This window comes from Gavia stellata, chromosome 21 (assembly GCF_030936135.1).
Source record: "Gavia stellata isolate bGavSte3 chromosome 21, bGavSte3.hap2, whole genome shotgun sequence".
Taxonomy (NCBI): domain Eukaryota; kingdom Metazoa; phylum Chordata; class Aves; order Gaviiformes; family Gaviidae; genus Gavia; species Gavia stellata.
Genome location: NC_082614.1, coordinates 2,086,637 through 2,109,498, shown reverse-complemented (window position 1 = coordinate 2,109,498; position 22,862 = coordinate 2,086,637). Strand labels below are relative to the sequence as shown.

General features: G+C 53.3%; 1 protein-coding gene across 1 annotated transcript in view; it reads right to left on the bottom strand.

The window, feature by feature from the left end:
- KSR2 (kinase suppressor of ras 2) overlaps positions 1-22,862 on the bottom strand; it is a 77,684-nt gene that overhangs the window by 5,747 nt on the left and 49,075 nt on the right. The window contains exons 16-18 of the mRNA XM_059827898.1: positions 9,774-9,870; positions 5,215-5,348; positions 306-437 (exon numbers count right to left, since the gene is read on the bottom strand). Coding sequence (XP_059683881.1) covers positions 306-437; positions 5,215-5,348; positions 9,774-9,870 — 363 coding nt within the window. The remainder of the gene's footprint in view (positions 1-305; positions 438-5,214; positions 5,349-9,773; positions 9,871-22,862) is intronic.

The following is a 22,862-nucleotide window of genomic DNA, read 5'->3' as shown; positions in this document are numbered from 1 at the left end:
GCCCGAGGAGGGGGCAGGGGAGCGATTACGGCAGGCTGGCATCCCCAGGATGCTCCGGATCCCATTGCCTGGAGCCACCCTGGTCTGTAGCCAAAACAGGAGGATTTGGGGATTTAGGAGGGTTTAAGTCAAAATTTCTCGAAGCGGGAAGGTGCTCCGAGCCCAGCGATGGGGATTCCTGCAGGCAGTGTCCCCTTGGCGTTGTGACAAGCAGTGTCCCCGTCCCCTCCCGGCTGCTCAGGGCGGTTCACACCTGACACAACTGCGCCAGTTTTCTACAGCCTGCCCGCTCCGCCGGGACTCACCCCAGTGCAAAGACATCCGAGTGCTTGGAGAAGGGCAGCTTGTCCTCCTCGGTGTCCGGCGAGAGCTGGCGGATGATCTCGGGGGCGAGGTGGCACAACCAGCCGTTCTGGATCCGCAGCTTATTCTCCCGCCTGCCGAAACACGGAGCAGAAGCCGTGGGTACGGCAGAGGGGACATCACCACCCTACCACCGGCAGGCAGCCCCCCGGCCCTCCCACCCGCTCCCTGGGGTATTTAAGCCTGGTTTTCCCTACGGCATCCTTGCGAAGTCGGGTTTTAACCCTGCTCTGAGAAATGCCAGCACTGCGGCTTCGCGCCTGTCCCTGCTGGGTGGCAGGGCGCAATTTGGGCACAGGATGGTGGTGAGGGGGAGCTTCGGCTCTGCTGGGCTGATGATGGGGATGCAGGGTCTGCCGGGGCCCTCGCTGTGACCGTTGCACCAAAACACCTTAAAAGTGCAGGAGGCAAAGCGTTACCTGGGGTAAATTCCATCAGCGCTGACACCTGAGCTGGCCCCGCCGCGGTTTGAGCAGGAGGTTGGACTGGGGACCTCTAAGGGTCCCTTCCGACCAAACCCACCCTTTAATAATGGCCTGGAAATCAGTGTTTTCCGGTGTTTGGCCCCAAACAGCCCCTTGAGCTCACCTTCGTGTCCAAGCCTCCCATGCCATCGCCCATGGGAGCAGCCTGGCTTGGTTATAATCACCTGCCCTGCGATACGGAGTGGCCGATCCTCACTGTGACATTGCTATTAAATCCCAGGCTGCCACCCAGGGATTTCACTTCATCTTTAATCACCTTCACCAGCCCCTCAGCTAACCTCAGCCGGCTTTTCCTCTACCTCCTCAAGCTCCCCCTGCTCAGTACAAATACACCAGGTTCCTTTGACCGACAGCCGAGGATGACATTGGTTGCTTCTTCACCTTCTTTTTCACCCTCCAGCAGGCACCTAGGATGCACCGCTGGCATAGAAAGGGTCCCCGGGCAGGGAAATGGGCAGGGACCACTGGTGGTGGTAACACATTAAGCGGCTTGATAGCGTGTCCGAGCCCAAATTCAGCGGTGTGGTTTTGCAGGAGGTAACAAAAAAGTGGCCCATGTCACATCGGACTAGAGAAGGAGGAGCCCACCATCTCGTATTGAGGAATGTCTCCCTGTTTGTGCTTGGATGTCCTCCTGAGGATGGAGATGGGCGGGGGTAAGGGATGGCTGCGGGGTTGCTGGGGCCGAAATCCCAGAGCCCAGGTCCCAGGGGACACCATCCGGACACGGGCATCTCCATCCACCCTTGAGGCAGGATGACAAGCTCCCACTGCAAACACTGATTCCTTGGCTGGCTTTTCCCCCCGCAGCTGCATGCATACAACACACAAAATCCCAAGACGATGCCATCCAGATCCTCCCGGTCACAAAGCTGTCCCCGTCCCCAGGCATCACCCCCAAGTCTGGCAGCGACCGGAGGAGGAACCCCCTCCCTAGGGAAGGACGCTGCCAGTTCAGGGAATCGCTGATTAAGCCTTCGTGCCCCCTCCGAGGTCTCAACAGCTCCTCTTCACCCCGCTGCGTTGGAGCCACCGCCGCAATCAGCGGCTCCTGTGAGGCACGGACCCTCCGGCCCCGGGAGCCGCAGGCGAGAGCGCTTTGGCGCAGGGGGGAGGCTTTCAGCTCCCCAGCCGGCTCCCGCCACCATCCTCCAGCCCTGCGCCGCTTTTAATTACAAGCCGGCGTTAAGCACGGGGGCAATTAGAAAAGACGCAGAGCAGCTCGTTCTTCCTTCCCTGTGTCTACGGTCTCCGGGCAGGCAGCAGGACGCAGCAGGCAGCACTCAGATCTGCTCCATCGCCCTCAGCAAGACCAAGATTGCACCTGGGGCTTTTATTTTTGCTCACTCAAGTTGCCCAGTGTTGTGATATCCCAGGAGCGGCGTTCAGGCTCACCTCGGGATGCTCCAGGGACCGGATTTGGCTCCGCAGCTCCCATGCGAGCCCAGCCTCGTCCCTCCGCAAAGCTCATGTACGCCTGAGCACACAGCTACGGGTTTACGAGCTTCCAGCAACGAGGGCTGAGCTTTAATGCAATCCCAAACGCAGTTCTATTACAGCAATTGGAGGTTTCATGACAAAAGTTTGCCTGACTTCGTAACCGACCTGGCCACTTCCACTAGCAGAAAGCAGCACAACCAGCCCAGCGTCTTCTCAACCCGCCGAAGGACAAGCCAGCCCCAAGGCAAAAGCAAGAGCAGAAGAACTCTTCAGACTATTCAAGACCCACCTCACACTCCTCCTAATTACAGAGCAGCCCTACCAAGCCCAATAACATTTAAATAAAGGAGAAATAAATCTGATTTCACCACGATAAGACACCGGATTACCAAGCGTCTGCAGAAGGTATCTTAGTTGCGATAGCCATCTCGTTTTTCAGCAGCGCAAGCGTGTCACGGCACGGATGGACGCTGTGAACTCCTTGTGCCGGACTCTTTCATGAACTGAAGGTGAGCCTGCTCTAGGAGGACGAGGAGGGTTTTTAAGCCATGTCTTTTTTAACCCTAGTGCAAACAGGCCAGTTTGTAGTTCTCATTCACGTCTGAAGCAACATCGCCGTCCTTAACATGACCTGCAAAATTTTGCTCCGCTCTTCATACATGCTTGGCCGCACAAGCCTCAAGAGGACCCAAAACGGGGCTTTATCGTTCTTCTTCATCTGAGAGAAACCAGAACCAGCAAAAAACCCACCCTGAAAAGGGAAATCAGACCTGCAGACACTTGCTGCTTCAAAATTCATGGTGACTGATGAGTGCGGATCCCCAAAGCTCCCCAGAGACCTCAGCTCTCCAGCGGCAGAAGACACATGTGCCAACAGCAGTCCAGTGCAGCCACACTGAAAGCTCCTCGGGGCAGAAATTTCCCTGTTTTCTCCATTTTTCTAGAAAAATGCTGCTCATTTCTATCCAGCCCTGCATTTCTGACCATCCTTCCTCTCCTGAGTAATCTCCTGGACTTTACCACCCAAGTGACACCCCAAACTTGAGCAGAGGTGGCCATGCATTGGTCCACCCCATCGGATACCCCATTTCCCCAGCGTCTCGTCTCTCATTTCACCTCCAGAGCATCTCTGACCTTTGTAGCAAAGGTCCCTGGCAAAATTTGGCCATTTTTGCCCAAATCCTTTTACCACTGCTGGAATGAGCTGCAACCTCATCCTGGCAGGACCGAAGCCCCAAACCCCCTGCCCAGCTGCTAAACCAGAGCCAAAACCCACTTCTCTGCTGCGGGGAGAGCAGCAGCACTGCTGGGTTTCTTGGGCTTCCTAAGCTTTTGGCTAAGTTTGTGCTAAAACCAGATGATATTTATACAAGCAGAATGGAAAGCCTGGCAGCCCGGCTCGCCGCGAGAGGCGTGGGATGGAGAGAGAAGGCTGTTGCCTTTTCCTCTAATCCTTTGACCTCATCACACAGGAACTAGAAAAAAAATGTGTATAATTTCCAAGGTGCCTTTTATCTCCTGAGCATCTTTGCCATAAAGTGATGATCAGCCACGACAACCTCTCCAGTGACAAACCCCATCATGTGGGGTGATGGAGACCGAAAGGACCAGAAGTCCGGTACCGTGCTGCCGGAGGAAACCTGCCCGAGCTGCCAGGGCCGATAACACCACGCTTGGCCCGTGCTGCTTCTAACACAAAGGGTTTAGTGAAAAAGCACGCTCCCACTGGGAAAAGTCAGCAACACTCTTTTTTTTTAGTTTTAACAAAAAAGGAAAATATAATCTTTGTTCTTTTTTCCCCTCTTCTGTTTCCTTTTCCCCCCAGCTTTGCTTTTCTTCCTTCCCCCAGCTGCTGAAATTCTTTGCCCTGCCGTGCCTACACTTGGAAAACCTCCCAAAGCACTGGGAAAAAAAAAAAACCAAAACATTTAATAAGGAACATTTACCAAATGGGCTTGATTCCAAACCCAAAGAGACCAAAAAATGTCACAATGCTGTAAATGTCCCAAGCTTGGCTCTCATTTTCTCTGTGTCTTGCTCCATGCCCCGGCCCGGCGCAGATGCCATGGCCAGATGTCTGCAGCACCCAAAAGGTCACCGGAGCGGCCGGGGGACAGCACCGCTCGACCCGGACTGCCGCTCTGACTGCACCGCTCATTGGCCCAGAGGCAGGAGATGAAGCAGATGCTGGGGGATTATAAAGATGCTGTTAGGGAAAGGCAAGGAAAGAAGCAGCTTTGCCAGCCCTGGTGAAACGGAGCCCGAGGAGCATCTCCCAGACGGCTGCAGGGTGGTTTGACCATGGAAATGATGCATCCTGCGGGAAAAGGTTGTGTCCAAGAGACCCTGCCCGGGGCCAGGTCCTGTCTCTCTGAACCAAACTGCTGGAGACTCACACGCAGCATCATGCTCCTTCCTACCAACCAAAAGCAACTCTGCCTTTAAACATTAGGTTTAAAAAATAAATGAAACAAAATCAAATTGAAACAAGCTGCAACTTCTGCACCCAGTTGTTTTCACTGCTCGGCACTGAGCCCAGACCCACCTCACTGCGGAAAACCCCAGCCCTGCTCTCGCCGTCCCGCTGGGGCTTTGCACTGCAAACCCAACGCCAGCGTCGAGCGTGGAGCTGCATTTCAGGGGAACACTGCCCGTGGGGCAGAGGGGTTTCTGCAGGAGCCACACATCTTGCTCTTTTCCCAAAGCAAGCCTCCTCAAAAGCAAAATCCCGGGAGGTAAGATGGTGAAATCCCCGGGGCAGCCCCAGGACACTCAAAGGCACCTTGTCCTCATGTCTATCGAGGCTGCAGACCCAGAAGGGCACTTGCAGAGGAGGTTTTTGGGCTCCCTCCCCATGTTCCCAGCTCAAAGGGGAGCTCTAGGGCATGGGGAGGAACACCGGTATTTCCCCCGCGCCATGTCCTACCTGCCTGCTTGGAGAACTCCCGAGATGCTGAAGAGGCCGAAGTCCGTGATCACCACCTTCCCGTTGTCGTAGAAAACATTTTTTGACTTGAGGTCTTTGTGAAGGATCCCCTTGGCATGCAGGTAGCCCATTCCCTAGGATGGAAGAGAGAGAAAAATACCCCCAAATTGAAAAAGCAGCACAAACAGACAGGATAATGCCAGAGCAGGGGCAGCCCCACAATTGCTAAGATGGGGAGAGCCCGGCTGCGAGCACCCCTGTGCCGCGGCGGCACGTCCACGCTACCGAGCTACGGCTGGGCCACAGCCAAAGGCTGCGTGTCCCCAAATGTCCCTGCAGAAAGGGCAGGTGTCCAGGGGGTCCCTGGCTTGGGACGGGCATCGGCTGGTGCTTGAGCGTCGTGGCGCGGGCGTCTCGGCTGCGACGGCGCCCACTCATCTTCCTGATTAATTGGTTATGCAAGAAAAATTAGCGGCAAACCAAAGTGGCAGTCACTTTCCTGAAATCCTCTGCTGAGAAATTGATGATGATGATGTTTTCCCCTCCATTCTCTTTTGGGGCTGGGAGCAGAAGGGTAATAAGTCAAAGCTCTCCATCACGGCTATCGCATACCCTGGGCTGAGCCATTAGTGCTTCCTATGCGCACACCGACACCGTTAGCCTGGAAACAAGCGCCTCGCAGGAGTCCTGCCTTAATTCTTTTCCCCTAGGAGAAGCTACTTGGTGGTTAATTAAAATTATTGCTAATGATGCAAAAAAAGGCCATGGGTGGGAAATCCAAACTCCCCTGCACCGGCTTGTTTAGCATCGGCAAATCAAGCAGACTGCCGACAGCTCCATGTGACGGACGTTCAGCTCAACGGGATAACCGGCTCTGGGAACAGGGGAGGCGATAAAAGCCATTTATCCTGACTTCATCAGGGCTTTCGATGCTGTCTCACTTTTCATTCTCATAAGCAGACTACGGGAAACTTGGTCTAGAGGAAGCTACCGAAGGATAAATGCCAAATGGGCCAGCAAACGGTGGCTTAAGAGCAAATATCAGTTGTCCATTGCTGACACGGGGAGATTTATTAACTGGATTTCCACGGGGGTCTATCCTAGGTCTGATCTTTTCACGATTCGTCGTTAACCACGCGGGCAGTAGAACAAGAATGTATTTTTAAGTTTGCAGCCGCCGTGGAGCTGGGAGGCACGATCCAAATTCAGAAACGATCTGGAAAAATTGGGAAAGCAACCTGAAAAACCCATAAATCCTCAAAAGCAAATGCCCAGGACGTGGGAGAAACCCTGAAGGTACCAAGGACTCCCCAGAGCACCCGCGGCGGGGCTCTGCTCCAGGGGCAGCGGGGAAGGCTGGGGGCAGCCAGGGACAACGTGCTGCTGGGGACAGCAAACACCCCAACCCAGCAACTCATGGGGGTTCACCTGCACCCCTCCGCAGTCACACCCCGAAGAGCCTCTGCTGAGGGATGCTGGAGGAAGGGAAGGATTTGGGGCCACGGCTGGCCCCAAGATGCCACAGCTGCAGCTGGATGCCGGGACCATTCCAGGCACCGGGATTAATTAGGGGTCTCCGGGTCCCAGCGCATGAAATAATGATGAGGTTTAAAAATCTGCTTTAAAATGTCACTGTCACCTTCACAAAGAAGAACAGCATTCCAACGCCGTGAGCCTGTTCCTCCCGCAAGGTGCAGTGCAGGGCCCCGAGCACCCATGGGACAGGATGCGACCCAGCGCCACGGGGATGCTCCGCAGCCCCCTCCCATCGACCAGGGTTGATGGGAACTCAGCGCAGGCAGCAGGGACTTTGCACCCATGCTCACACAGCGTGGATGGGAACGCATCTCCCATGCAATCATCAAACGCGGCCAAGCCTTTGCTGAAGGTATTTCTCAAGGAGCTCTCAGCAAACCCAAATCCCTCGCCTCGCTCCGTGGGGTATCGCACAAATCCCACTGCAAATTCCAGCCCCGCTGCCTTCACCCCCGGGATGATCTGTGAGAAAACACTCTTGGCCCAGTAATGCCTTAATTTGCTCGGCTGCCCAGCATGCGTGAAAAGCCAGCTCCCTCTGCCGGCTTCGCTTCTTAAATAAATTAACTTTCGCCTCCGGAGGATCACGGCGTAACGATAGCCCTTGCACCCGCTAATCCAATAAGCTTAACGGCTCTCCTATCGCATACAGGGACTCAAAGGATAAAGTCAAACAACTGCCACGACCGCGTAGCGGAGCCGAAGCCTCCGCCGTGGTCCTGCCTCCAGCTTCTCCAGGCGATGCTGCCCCAAGCCCAACCAAACCAAGATGTCGGTGTTTTCCTTCGCTTCTCCACACCAACCACCTCCAAGTCCACCAAAACATCCTTAACATCTGCTGATGGTTGACGTGGAGAAGTGGGAAGGCAGAGAAACTGCTCGTCCTGGTGCACGCCAGCAACGGGCCATGTGTCCAGGGCACAGCACCGGCGTGGCTGAGACAGGGGCGTGATGGACCTACCCTGCGAGCAGGAGCTGTTGTCTTAAAATCCCTCCGGTGCCCAGGGAGAGCCTGGGCTCAGCACCCATGCTGCACAGCTTTGCCTTTAGACCTCTGCTAATTCCTACGGGGACTCAGGTCGGACCCAAAGCTCCTCTGCCCTGCAGCAGGAGCACCCAACCCCGTACTCCCACGGAGGAGAGGACGCAGGGCAACTGGCTTGCTGCTGGGGCTACAACCAGGTCTACGTGCATTCATGCTGATTTGCTTCAGCAGATCTCATGGGTGACGTTCTTCATGGTGACGATTTCATCTCACAGATCCAGTGATGCTTCCCCAGTGCTGGCGATGCCTCGCAACACCACGAAGAGTTTGAGGTTTCCAACCCGTTCCTAATGCACGTGCGGCTGGAGAAGACAGCGGGCTCTTAGCCTAGTCCTCAAAACGCCAACCCACACGAAGCAAGGCAGCCCGCATGGAGAAAGGGGCTGAGCCGAGCCGTTACCTCCCGCTGTGAACATCTGGGAGGAGAGAACCCTGAGCACAAGAGCAGTGGTAGTCAGGAGAAAAAATGTGAGACAAACCTATGTGATGCGTGAGATGTTTGCTCAGCGGGAAAAATCCATCTATAAAAAGTGGAAAATACAGATCAAAAATAGAAATGAAGCAGAGAGGCCCTCAGCTGTCTCAGACACCCCAACTTGCAAACCAGAGCTTGCAAGAAGGTGCCACCACCCAGCTTGGGGCATACTACAGCCCTGCATGGGGCCGACAGCATCCCCCAACGGGCCCAGGAGCACCCTTGAGGCAGGCAGACCTGCCCGGTGCCTCAGGACAGCACACCAAAGACACAGGGTTCAACTCTTGCGGCTTCCCTCCATCACCCCAACATGGGGCTCAGCCACGTCACCGCTCCAAGACACCTCTTGCGATGCCCGTACAGACATTTGCGGCTCAGCAAAGTGGTTAAGCCTATGCTGAACTGTCAGCTCCTGCCCGGCGCCCAGAGACTTTGAGGGAATTTAAGGAATTTAATTTAAAAACAGCATGCACTTTGCTAAATCTGGGTGTAAATAAACGCAAAATAGGCAACCTAATAAAAGACAACATAAGCACAGGCAGGGGAACGGCACCATTCAGGATATATTGCAGAACATATTCCGGTTTATAATGTAGATTTGAATATTTAAGGGGGTTTAAGATCTGCCAGAAAAATAACTTTTTTTTTCCCCCCATAGAAATATGTTAAACGTTAGCTCAGCCCCAGATGATTTTGTCTTGCTGGGGGCTGGAGGTGCTGGTTGACCTTGACCGGGGCACAGGGTCAGTGTCACGGCTCCCATGGTAGGACACGTGCCAAATACTTTTGGTACCGTTTGGTGTGAAATATGTTTGCAATCACAGTAAAACCCTACTCTGGCAGACGGCTCAACACCTCTTGGGAAAACGAGCGGCTGCAGACACTCAATGGGAAGCTTTGATGGCTGAGGACCCAACGTCCCAGCCACCTGACCCTGCCACATGAGCATCCTCCCCAGCACCTATTTATACGGTCACGTCTGAAGTGTCGAAGACGCGCTTTGAGTCATCTCTGTGAAAGGAAAAGCTTTTTTAGCTCTCAAAAATGTACGTGTGCTCTGCCTCGTGGCACGCACAGACCCCTGCCACGAGCACCACGGCACTGACTCCTCCGGGCGCCTTGGCTGCGGGGATGCTTTCACTACAGAGACATGGAAACCTCAGACCAACTGCAGATTAGTATTTTTTTTTTTTCTGAGAGGAGAGGAATATCCAGCTAGCAACTCCCTCGCAGCAGCAAAGCTAGACTTAAACACTTGCAATTCCAAGGGGGAAGAGGAGCTGCGGCCAGGATGAGCCCCGCTGCATGGGGAGCCCGCAGGAAGCCTTAGTGTCAACCCAGTTGAGCTCAAAGTGGGTGAGGGACATCTAAAAGACCTGGATTTTAAAGCCAAGAGGTGCTATCCTGCCCAGCCTCCTTGGCTTCTTCACTCCCGCTCCCCGGAGCAGCTCGGCCGGATCCGGGCCCCCGTCAGTGCCGAGCTATCCCCACACCATACCGTACCTTCACAATTTCTTGCGCTATCTGCCTCGTCTTGTTGACATCCAGGACGATTTTGGCATCTCTCACCACCGAGTAGAGAGTCCGTCCTTTACACAGGCTGAAAGAATAGGAAAAGGGAGAAGATAAAAACACGGTTTATAAACCCCTGACGAGAAACAACCCAAAATTATAAAGGCAGTGGCTGTGGCAGGGAACTATAAATAACCACAAGAGTTTTGGCTACGTCTCAAGGCAGATTGAAGATTCAGCATGGAAACTGGGGGCTCTCCCCAGTTTGGCACTGGGAGAGAGCTCGCGCTGCTCCCCGGTGTGTGTTGGTGCCATCCCCGCGGTGCCGAGCCCCGTAAGGGGTACCCTGGGCTGGTTCCCCGGCTCTTCCCCGCATCCCAGCCACGAGCAAACCACCTGGTCCTCTTGCTTCAGACTTTTTGTGCAAAACTGGCCGCGGCTCCCCGCCTCTTCCCTCGGCGGATACAATACTCACAGATGCAACATGAGTCAAAAGAGGAAAGCCAGGGAGGAAAAGAAAAAACAAACCCTAATGCACTGTACAATGTCCTCCAATTTTCCTTCTCGTACCAATTACAGTAAAATCTATTTACAGAGCCTTAATTACCAAAGGCAGCTGGAGGGGGGGGGGGGATATAAACCAATTAAAAATATATTGACATTTGAATATCATAATGGAGTACGTGGGTGGATGCTGCCTCGACTCCCGCCCACAAAAAAGGGCTTTTTTGCTTTTCTATATCCACCCACGCTCATTACAGGCAACTTTAAAAAGATGAGACTGGATACCTGTGCCTGGGAAATAAAGCGCCCGACACACATCTTGTTAAAAAGGCTTTGGCAGCCACAGATGTTAATTTGATCCTGTTCTAGTTAACAAATAAAAAGTTACAGGTTTGAATTCCTCTGCTCTCTCTCTGCTGCGTCCTCGCTCGGCTCCACCGCTTTCCCCTTTGCCCCTCTCCTCCAGCCCCGCGGACGCCAGCCCGGACCCCTCTGGATTTGTCCCCTGGGAGATAACGGCTTTTGCCCTTTTTGGATGGAAATAACCAGCCCGAGCTGTGCCTTATTACAAGGGCTGAGGAGCATCACACCGAGCAGCCCTGTGTTTGGGTACCGTGTTGCTCAGACGGGGAGAGGGGCTGGTTCGGACCCCCCGGCTTAGGTGAGGAAGAAGAGGCAGCGATGCTCAGCACAGCCCTGGGGAGGGGCGAGCAGCCCGGCCCCACAGCGACTTCCTCCGCTTTGCAAACCTGGAGAAATCGGGAATGGGATGACACAGTAAAGCCCCGCTTTTCGTTTTTACCCCGCGGCTGCCTCGGAGCGGTACGATGAGGCCAAACCCGCGTTTTCCCCAGGGACATCGAAAACTGCAACGGCAATCCCCCCAAACCTCAGTGCGGTCGCCGTTCCCCCATCGCTGCCACGCGTCCCCTGGCCAAGACCATCACCTGGGCACAAATAAGGTCCCTGCGAGCGATTAAAACGTGACCCAGAAAGCAGGGGAAGCTGAGCTCTCGGCAGCACCTCGGGGGGTTAAACTGATTGGGATTGGGATAGCGCTTATTAGGAATAAACCTTGCTTGCTTCTTCAGAAGCTCACGGATACAAAGGACCCTCCTGCTCCTGAGCCAAAAGCTCCGTATCATTCCATGGGCAGAGAGCACAATTTTCAGGTCAAGCAGGAACGGGACCGATCCCGTATCTCACGGGTTTTGGAAAGACAACAGCATCCTTCAGAGCGCTTTGTTGCAGGCTGTGTTGGAAACAGCCTTGCCGGACGCAAGCGAGCCGCAGCGGGGAGTTCAGGGCATCTTCATACCCACACAACTTCCTCCTCGGTAATGCTTTTCCTTGCTCAGGTCTCTCAGCGCGTCCCTGGGCACACCAGCTGAACTGCAAACCTGAGGCACCCGCACTTACAAACACCACCTTCCTCTAAACCAGCCGCTTCCCATCTCCCGCAAGTTTGGCTGCAGTCATGGAGAAACATGGATTCGTCTGAAGATTTGGATCCAAGCACTCGAACTGCTTCTTGGAAATAAGTGATAAAGACAACCCTTGGCTTTCTGCAACCAGAATTAAAGGGTGCAAAATAATGACGGACCACCTTTCCACTATGAAGGTTTTTTGCACTAATTTGCTAAATTACCCCATAAAGCTTTAAGCTCCACGATGCAACAGGCTTTCTGCCACCTCCCATGACCTGCCTGCGCACAAAGGAGTTCCCCCAGCCCTCCCCGCTCCCCAGCCAACGCTTGTTTTCCCCCAGAGAAAACCATTCCAGAAAGTTGCTTGCGGTCTGCGCCAGCCATGAATCGACATTGCAAATGCAATGAAGAGATTAGCGCCGGAAGGGGGTTTGATTTCAGCCTTAAAGTGAGTTAAGATCAGCTGTTTTCCTGGAAGAGGGTTGTTTCGAGAAAAACCCTCAAATTTCTGCCTAGCTGAACTGCAGAGATAACACCGGGAGCGGAGCCCGCAGCCCCTTTCTGGCGAGATGCCCATCTCTCCACTTCATTTACAGAGGGACCGCATTAAAGGAGGCAGCGGATGCACCCGGCGCAAGCCCTGGCACAAGGAAAGCAGCCACCGCTGTGGTGGTACCAGCACGTGGTGAAGCACCGTGGACACAGGACGTGCCACCACCGCTCCTCAGATCTTGATAGAGCCATCGAGGCAGCCCAGGTGCCTCTCTCCTCCCCTCAATGAATAACTCCTCCGAATGAATTCAACTAGCAACCGCCGCACCGGTATTTGTTAGAGTTTTCTTGCTGGAGAAGGAACTGCCAACGCAGAGATAAAGCCTCGTTGATACCTATTATGCAGCACCTGAGCCCATTCAGCCACCACCTGCACAACCTTTTCACGACAGAGCTCAACAATTCCGCTTCTTCTCGTTCCTCGCCTGCCGTCAATCGTTCCTCATTCGGGCAGGAGCGGCAGGCACAAAGCGCGGCTCCCAGGGCACGCACATCATCTTCTGCCTTTCCACTTCAAGAGGTCTATGCTGAACCGCGGCATTGAGGTACCCAGCCGGCTGTGAGCGAGCAATGCTGCGGATCACAAGGCCGGAGACTGCCTACGCTTGACACCAGAAACAAAAGCAGACAATTTGCATCTTCAGACGGATCCTGGCTTATTCACCGCTGAAGTACATATTCATAAACAAATACTTGTCTTTTCCTCCTAAGCCTCTCCATCCCACCCGTCAGCAGAGCAGGCAGGTTGGGGACGCGTGCCCTGGCGCCGTGCGGTGACCAAACCTCATCCAGAGCCGAGGAGCCGCAAGGACAGCCTGGACGGGCAGCTCGGGGAGATGTAAAGGTCCTTCCAGGAGACCCCAGCATCCAGGAGCCCCCCTCAACCCACGGCACAACCTCAGCTCACAGCCTTCCCCGGCATTAGGACAGTCCCGGCCCCGTGGCCCCATCCTGCTGCAGATGTAACTCTATTCAAAATGAGTTTTTGAAGTGTTCAGCCAAGCAAGCCAAATCCCAAATTGCTTTATAAACACTCTGCATTCCACCAGCGTGGGCTGAAGACATCAGCAACGGGAGCAAAGCCAAAGCGACTTGCAGAGGGACAATTTGGGAGGGATGAGTGAGGAAGAGCTGGAGCACTGCCTCTTGATATTTTTGCCATTCGATGTGAAAACAGCCTCAGCCATCCCCCACCCATTGGGGTTTTTTTCCCTCCCCTGCAATATTGATGGCCATCACCTCTATATTAATGGCCATCACCTCTATGCTGATGGCCATCACCTCTATGCTGATGGCCAACACCTCTATATTGATGGCCAACACCTCTATGCTGATGACCATCACCTTTATAGGGTTGAAGACCTCAGCCCGGCTCCTGTTCAGGGCCAGGAATAAATTCACAGCTAACGGTACGGCAGTTGAACGCAGGTTGCGACGCTGTTACTTACCGGTGTTTTGTGCTTTTCTTTCCTCTGCCCAACCATCCACACAAATGCCCATTAAATGAAATAGGATCATTTGAACACCCCAAAGTGATAAATGCCAGACCCCTGGAAGCTCATTACTTGCTAGTATATTGATTTATGGGGAACCAGCTCCGATACCATGGTGATAGCCAGCACTATACACCCAGGGGAGACACAGAAGGAGAGAGTGGGAATTAATAATAAGTACTTTAATATAAAAATACCTCTGCTAGCAGGTTAAATCTGCACTTGAGGAAAGACAGAGCAAAGGAGGGGCTGCTCGGATGCTTCCACAGTCCCCATCAGTTTGCTGATTTTTCATATTTCATGGAAAAGAAAAAATCTTTGGGGAATATTAAGAAAGATACGGCCACAGCAACCAGAGCCGCTGAGCTGGGGCTTATTTGATTTCATATGAGCAGGACTAGCCGCGGCAGGGAGGCGAGGAATGAGTACTGCACACACCTGCATGTGCCTGAGTTATTCGGGAAGTTTTCAAGCTGTTCCCATATATTGGCTTGTTTTTCTCTTTTACCGACATGTGGCAATTGTGCTTTTGAAACTAGACAGCCACAAATGTGTTTCACAAAACGGAAAATTAAACAAGGCTGGAAGAGCAGCAAAGGGAGAGGTTTGGGTTAATTTTTATCCCTGGGCTTTGTTTTCCTCAAAATCAATAAGAAATATCACACCCTTGACACACACTCTCCCTGCTACGCCGGCGTGAGCAAAGCAAAGCAGTGGCATCATCCGGCTCGAGCTTCCCAAGCCCTCTGCATCTAAACAGCACCCCAAGGACAGCGGAGGCAGCCAGCCAGGACAACCGGGGTCACGCCGACACGAGCTGCAATGAGTTTGTTAGGTCTCAGTCTAAGGAGAAAGCTGGCATGTGTCAGACCCCACACCTATATATATATTTTTTTTTCTCCCTTAATGAAAAACTGGAGGGGGCGGGGGATAACAAAGCCTGGCTGGTTCCTGGGCCAGCTATCGCTGCTGGGATGCCAGCGGCATCCAGTGCTATCAGGGCCCCAAAGTCCCCCCAACCCCGCCAAGGGATGCTCAGGACTGGTTTCACCGGGATTTACCACCCCCGAAACCTCCCGGTGAAGCGCAGCAGCTCTTCTCTGAGCCACACATACCCAGCGCCCTGAGATTTAGCAGGGAAACGTTTCAGCCCCAGGATTACAACTTTTATTTCATTTCCCTCCTCTTTGCTGTGCCCGCTGGCAAGCAGGGAGACACCTTCCCCTCCGCTCCCATCGCTTTCAACAAAAGCAACGTGTGGTTTCCTTCCCCCCCGGGCACCGACAAACACCATCCAGCCTCACTGGACCACGACCAGGGAGGAAAGCAGCAGCCGAAAGCTTCGCGGCAGCGCAGTGCCAAGAAACGCTGGACCAGGAGCCCGCAGACCTGATGCCAAGCATCAGCATCCATCGGAGCCTGGTCCCTCCGGGGGCATCCCGGGACTTTTCCCAGCAAACTCCACCTCCGAATTGAACCCTTACCCAAGTTTCCCAAAGCAACCCCAATGGGGAGGCAGGGAGTTCGTTACCTGCCACGAGCAACGTTTTCGGCCACAGCAAAGCCCAGGTCCCCAGCCCAGAGCTCGCAGCGACCCGGCTCCCGCTTTGCACAGAGAAGCCTCTGCCGAGCAAAATTAGCCCAGGGAAATAGAAAAACCCCAAAGAAACGACGGTCCCCTTGGCCCGCGCTCGCTATCTCCGCCCGATGGAAGCACCATCCTTTGATGGATATTACTTAGGAAGCAAAATTTTCCTCCCAGCAGCTGGCACGCGCGATAACTACAGCCAGCACAGCCAAACCGCAAGGGCTGGAGGAGGAGGAGGAAGAGGAGGAGAAGGAGGGGGATCAGGAAAAGTAGCTCCAACTCCATCGCAGCTTCGGAAAAAACAAGTTATTTAGAAAAAGCAAACTCCATGCATTTTTATTTGAAGGAGGTAGTGTCAGAGGAGACGAGCTATTCTACAGCTGCAGAGAAGAGAGCTAAGAGACAGGTGAATGGAAAGCAGCCGCGGGCCCCAGCGGCTTATCTAAAGCCCTGGTTGCAAACAAGTCATCCGAAAAGACTTGCTGCTTCGGGTGGCACTTGCCGCCTTTTGAAAGGATGCGCCCGTAGTCGGCTCCGAGAAGGCTGGCTGGGTGTACGGGGGATGTGCGAAGGCGCTTTGACCTCTCCTTGCCTTTGAAGGAGCCTAATATATTCCCTGCGCCGTGATCCTCCTGCTATTTTGAACTTCAGGAAGGAAAAGAAATTTAAAAAAAACCCTTTTCTTTTGAAGAGAGGGAAGAAGCACGTCTTTTGATCAAGACGGCTGCTTCACTAGAACCCAACTCCACTTTGGAATAGTAATAATAATTATTATTAATAAAAAATCGATAACGCTGTCGCAGGAGGGATCTATTTCCCCGGACAGCCTCCTCTTTGGCTAGGCAGGAGGATGCCACCCCGGGGGTCCCCCACAACCTGTCCCAGCAAACAGCCCTCCCCGGCCCCAAAGAGGATCCCCGGCATTGAGGATGCTCAGAAAAAATAAGGAACGGTGCTGAGATGTCACTCAATAGCGAGGGGAAGAGCTGGCACCAGCAGAAAGAGTTGGTGGGACCAGCTCTCAGCAGGGCGCTTAATCGCAGGCTTTCCCTTAAACACCCGCTTAAATCCCTTCCTCTCCAGTAAAGTGCTTGAGCGCCGAGTCCGGCTGCATTAAGTACTTTCCCCAAGAAGTCACGGCCAAAATAGAAATGTTATGGCTTTTTGAAACACTTCTAAAATACAAAGGAGAACTTTCCCCGCCAGAGGAGCACGTTAAGGCAGTGCTAACGAACAGCCGGCGGCGGGGAATTTGACGCTACAATGGGTAAGAGAAGCTCAGCCGGCACTGAAGCAGCCAGCTCTTATTTCGACATCAAACACCCTCGCAGAGGATCAAGCCGCTGCCTTTCCCTATCCCTGCCATCCTCTCTGCTCGGGATATTTCGGTCTCCTCCCCAGCCCACCCCGCTCCGCAAGCTGCCCAAAGCAACGCTGTCTCCAGGCGGAAGATATATACTCGCTTAACGTATATATTAATACACATATCGACTTTCCTGTTGTCAGTCGTTATCAAGATTTATCCAGCCTGATGGCCTCTTATTGATTGCGAAGGAGTGTATTCCCACAGGTCAATCAATTCTGATCCAGCCTGTGGCATGAAGTCAATACCTATTTATTATATGATTTACGAGCTCCATTACTTTAACTGCTGGGAAAGGGAAAAGGCAGCAGAAGGTAAGAGGAGGGAAAACAACCGAGAGGCAGGGCAAGAGGTGATGCTTTGGCTCCCAAAGCGGGTGCTTGAACGTGGGGAGGGTGAGGGGAGGCAGGACCTCATGGCTTCTGCTCCCAAAATACACCCACGAGTGGGGAGAGAAGGGCCACACCTGAAAGGTGTCTTGAAAACGCCCGGCTCCGGGATGCGGGGCTCCAGCCCGGCATGGAGGACAACAACGTGGCAGGTCTGTGCCTCAGTTTCCCTCCTGTTGAGCAGGATTTAGAGCTCCTACTTAACTCTCCAGGGCAGGAAAGAAGGCTGATGGATGTATTTAGAGACCGTTGGGTTGCAGTGAGGAGAAAAAGCCGATTTGTTGTTCATTAAAGCCCTAACAGCCAACGTTGCTCCCTGGAGAGAAAAAACTGGCTGGCTGCAAGCAGCACGCACAGGCTCGCGCAGCCCGTTCTGGCCCCACGGAGCATCCACGGGGGAAAACCAAGCAGCCCCAATCTGTTTTGTCTTAAGTGTGATGGCTTACATCCTTCCCCATTTACGCCCATCCTTCAAATCACATTAAATATCCACTCGGCCCCCAGCTCCCGTAAGCATTAAGATTTACAAGCCCCAAATCCTTCGCAGCTGAGCCGGGACGCTGTAAATGTCAGGAGGTTTGGCACGGGGAGAGGCTTGGAAGAGCCGAGCATTTAAAGCTGAGCTGTGTTCAGAGCTCCGCCGCGCCCGCACGGAACGGGGTCCGGGGATGGGAGAGGATCCCCTGCGAGGAGCCGGGCTTGTTCCTCCCGGCAGCGGAGCCAAGCGTTAGACATTGCCAAAAGTCAGCATAGACATAAATTATAAAATCAAAATAAACCCCAACATTTAGCCCATGCGGTGCAAGAAAGTTATCCTGTAAGATATATCCATAACATCTCCGATATTCTTCCCACCCCTCGCTCTCACACCTTCCCTATTAATTTCTGGCAGGTAATGTGTTCCCTGTTATTAAAGCCTATTTGCTTTGCCACGGAGGAAGAAAGAGCAAACTCTGTTTTCATCTTTGATATCTCACATGAGAAGAGGGCCTGGGTTTATATTCATCCTCGGCACTCAGATCCCCCCCCACTAACCACCAGCTCCAGGGAAGGGTTTGGGAGATGCTCCCTCTCCGGCAGAAATACTCCAAGTTCCTCTGCTAAAAGGCACCTTCGACAAATTAATTCTCTTTATATAGTCCTGCCATGGTCAAGCTTAATTCCTAATGTTCTTCAGTGTTCTTGGTCTTCCCGGCGCATGACAGCAGGGCCATAAATCATGGCCGCACCGCCCTGGGTGGGATCGCCAGCAGCCATCGAGTTGGCTCCCGGTCGCACCCTGTAAATCTGGAGTCGGTGTGGCATCGCACCGCAACGAGAGAGGGGCCAAAACCCGGCCAGAAGCATCTCAGGGTGCAAACCCCAAGGTCTTTGCATGGGCTGCTAGTGCCACGCTTGAGCTTTTAACTAAAAACCAAGTAATCTTCTTAGAAAAGCTGCACCAGATCCCCCACGCAAGTCAACGGGAGCTCAAATCACGGGCAAGCTCCAGCTCAAACCTCCTTTCTCCTGCCTTTCAGACCTGCTAACCTCGCTCCCTTCTTGCAAACAACTTTCCCACCCACCAAGAGCCGTTGGTGACCCCCAGAAAGCTGCACCCAGCGTGCTGATCCCCCCCACCTCCATTTCAGACTCAACGAGATCCAGGAGCCTCAGGAAGGATCAATAAGCATTAAAATCCCTTTCTTTTTTTTTTTTTTCCCCCAGAAGGAACACCCAGAATCCTAAAACCCGGTAGTTTCTGCAATCCGTTACCTTTGTGGGTGGCTCAAACCATTTTAATAGCATTAGAAAACAGTTAGACTTTGTCCTTTGAAGAACCTCCTGGGTGGCCAAGGCTTTACCTCCCCTCCCCACGCTGCCACCAACGGGGATCAGGACCAAGAGCCCCAAGGAGTTGACGTGAGCTTAGCCAGGCCTGGCTCTGTCTCATTCAACACCGGCAAAAACAACTTGTCATTTGCCTGCGTGCAGCAAACACGGCATTTTTTCAGTCCTTTCATTTCCACCGGGCTGAGGGCTTTGATGCTGTTTCATGCTATCCATTACGCAACGCTCAAAGCACCAAGGCTCACATTCGCTCTTGCTCAAGACTAATTAAGATGAATGTTAACTGTCCCTACTGCTCATTACCCAAGAGAAAATCTATTAGCGGCTCTGATGGAAGCGCTCTTTGGAGTCACCACCTCGCATTGCCAAAAGATGCTGAATTTCTTCCTTTCATTTCTGACCCAGATGGTAGCATTAAGAGACAACTCAAGAATCATAGAATGGTCTGGGTTGGAAGGGACCTTTAAAGGTCACCTAGTCCAACTCCCCTGCCATGAGCAGGGACATCTTCAACTAGATCGGGTTGCTCAGAGCCCCGTCCAAACTGACCTTGAATGTTTCCAGGGATGGGGCATCTACCACCTCTCTGGGCAACCTGTGCCAGGGTTTCAACACCTCATCATAAAAAATTTCCTCCTTACATCTAGTCTGAATCTCCCCTCTTCTAGTTTAGAGCCATTACCCCTTGTCCTGTCGCAACAGGCCCTACTTAAAAGTCTGTCCCCATCTTTCTTTTAAGTCCCCTTTAAGCATTGAAAGGCTGCAAGAAGGTCTCCCCGGAGCCTTCTCTTCTCCAGGCTGAACAACCCCAACTCTCTCAGCCTGTCCTCACAGGAGAGGTGCTCCAGCCCTCTGATCATCTTCGTGGCCCTCCTCTGGACTCTCTCCAACAGGTCCATGTCCTTCTTATGTTGGGGGCCCCAGAGCCAGACGCAGTACTCCAGGTGGGGTCTCACGGGAGTGGAGAAGAGGGGCAGAGTCACCTCCCTTGACCTGCTGGTCACGCTTCTTTTGATGCAGCCCAGGATACGGTTGGCTTTCTGGGCTGCACGCGTGCACTGCTGGCTCATGTTGAGCTTCTGCTCACCCAACACCCTCAAGTCCTCCTCAGGGCTGCTCTCAATCCATTCTCCGTCCAGCCTGTCTTTGTGCTTGGGATTGCCCCGACCCAGGTGCAGGACCTTGCGCTTGGCCTCGTTGAACTTCATGAGGTTCACATGGGCCCATTTCTTGAGCTTGTCCAAGTCCCTCCGGATGGCATTCCGTCCCTCAGGCATGTCAACAGCACCACTCAGCTTGGGGTCATCTGCAAGCATGCTGAGGGTGCGCTCGATCCCCCTGTCTATGTCGTGGATGAAGATATTAAACAGTACTGGTCCCGGTCATCTGGCCAGACCAATGGTTAACGCATAGAAAATCAGAGCGTTAACCCAAAGCATCTGAGGCAGCAAGCCGCTGCCTCAGTTTCCCCTGCCACACCACCAGGTGCTCACAGCCCTCCCAGCTTTTGCTTGTGGGCCATAGTGTTTGGAGGGGGAGATTTCTTTCTGCTAATGAGACGATCCTTGAATAACACAAGCAGGCAGGAAGGAAAACATAAGGACGTGAAAAAGTAAAAATAAACCCGTCTATAAATAACCCCCCTCCGGCAGCGCCGGGCAGCACGGCGCGGTAAAGCCCCTTCCAGGGATAGGCAGCTGCTTCCAGCGTGCCGGCAGGAAAATGGAGATTTCTTTAACAGCTACAAGAAATTGCTCTTTTTTTCTTGGTGGAAAAAATGTCCTCGAGCGACAACCTCAGGGCACCCAGAAGAAAAGGAGCCTCTTCTGCACACAGCCAGTTCAGCCCGTGAGGACGCGTGTGGGCAAGGAAATTTGGACATCCTGGGTTTGTATCTGTAATTAGCCCCATCAGACAGCTGGGACTGATTTTCCCCAGCTCCAAGCAAAGCCTGGTTTAAAGTTATTCCCGTAAACCCACGAGGAGAACTTGAGTTCCTTCAGAAAAATCCTGTTTGAAGAGTGATGCTCTCCCCTGCGCGGGCTGACCAGCCTCCCTCCTCCCCCAGTGCCACATCCTGGACCGTTCCCAGTATCCTCAACCATTCCCAGTCCAGCTCATGCCACATTGTCCTCTTCCCAGACTCATTCCCTCCAACGCCCAAGCACCATCTCCCAACTGTGCCGTGGCAGAAGAGTCCCCAGGGCTGTCGTATCCCTTAGGAAAGACTTGCCCTATTCCAAGAAGCAGGGCCAGATAAGGAGACATGCATGGGATGGAGACCTCCACATGGTGAGAAGGCTTTTCCCCACAGGAGATGATCAGAGATGTCCCAAGAAGCCCCCAAAAATGTTCAACCAAGGATAAACCGGACAAGGACTGCAGGCACAAGGACAAGGGAGCACCCCTGCGCTGTCGCCCCGGGAAATGCAAGGGATGCTTTGCCCTGGGAGCCCCGGAGGTGCCTCCTGGAGAAGCGCCAGCAGAACACAGCTCCACGGGAAGCCTCAAAAGGGAATAAATTTTCTCTGGAAATGGCCTCCGGGCTAAGGGATGCGCACTCATTCAGTCCTGGGCTTCCCAAAAATTCCCTGAGCCTGAGCTCTGAGCCCCCTTCCAGCATCCCCCTCGGTTTTCCTGTGATCGTGGCCAGCCCACCACCACCACCGGCCACGACCGCACCTCAGCAATCCCAGCAGGAGAAAACCCAACAGGTTTCCAGTTGCGATTGAAAAACTATCGTGATGTCGATTCAGCCTTCGAAGAATACGGCTAAAAGCGGGTTGCCGGTTGTAAGCAAAGAGCAGGCAACGCTCGGAGACGTTGCGAGCACAGGTTATATTTAGGGCAATCCAATAAAGCTGTACTTTGACCTTAAAAAAAAGGATGGAGTGCAGCTGGGAAGAAAAGCAAGCCGAGCAGCGCGCTTCGCAGACCTCATATTAATGCATCAAGCTAGTGCGGCGCACATATTTATTTTGTCAAACTGTCAAAGATGGCACCTTTATGGTTTTATAGAAAGAGGCATTAGAATAGAAATCACTTTGTAGCTAAAAAAAAAAAGAAAAAGGATATATTGCCCAGGTTTTGATATTGAATAGGATTGAAAAGCTGAGCAAATAGGGGCTGCAAAGGAATGGCGGAGCGGAGCGGGACGGAGAAGCTGCGTTTTCCTCTGAGTAGAGGCGGCAACACGGTGTGACACATGGATGGGGTCTCTGACGCATCGATCAATACCTGTGTTTGCACACTTTTCAAAAAGCTTTTGGCCTGAAGCTAGCTGATAGATGGAGATCTGATATGCTGCTGAATTTTCCCAGGTGACTATTTTTTGGTCCAAAATAAAAAGCTTTTTTTCCGGTCCGCAGCTGGGGAGAGCCAGCCCCCATTTGGAGTCACCCTGTCTCCGGAGGATGCAACTCCCAAGCCAAAAGCAGCCCATGAACCCACCGGAGCAGGGAGCAAGCGATGTCATGAGAAGCCACAAATTTGGGTTGAAATCCTTTGCCGTTGAGCAAGGAGGGGAGCAGAGCAAAGCCCCCACCCTGGCACCCACAGAGCTGCCCCAGCTGGGACCGGGGCGGCCGGTGGGTGCTGCTTCCAAGGGGACGCTGGGAAGGGATGATGCAATATTTCATCGCTGTTGGAAGCGCTGCCGTTTCGGCGCAGGCTTTTTGAAACGCTGCCAGGAGGAGGCTGAAAATTCAGCCTCACCTTGGGGGGAAACTTCTCCGAGAGAAGGGAACCTGCGGCGGGCTGCAAAGCGGCACCGCGGCAAGCCCCGTGGCCGAAGACATGGTCTAGAGGTGAAGGAAATAACTGAATACTCAGAAATAAATGTATTTCACATGACAACAGCTACACCGGTAGTGGCTGCAGCCTCCCTGCCTCGAGGCCAGCGGGGATTTTGTGACTGCCCACCCATGCGAGGAGT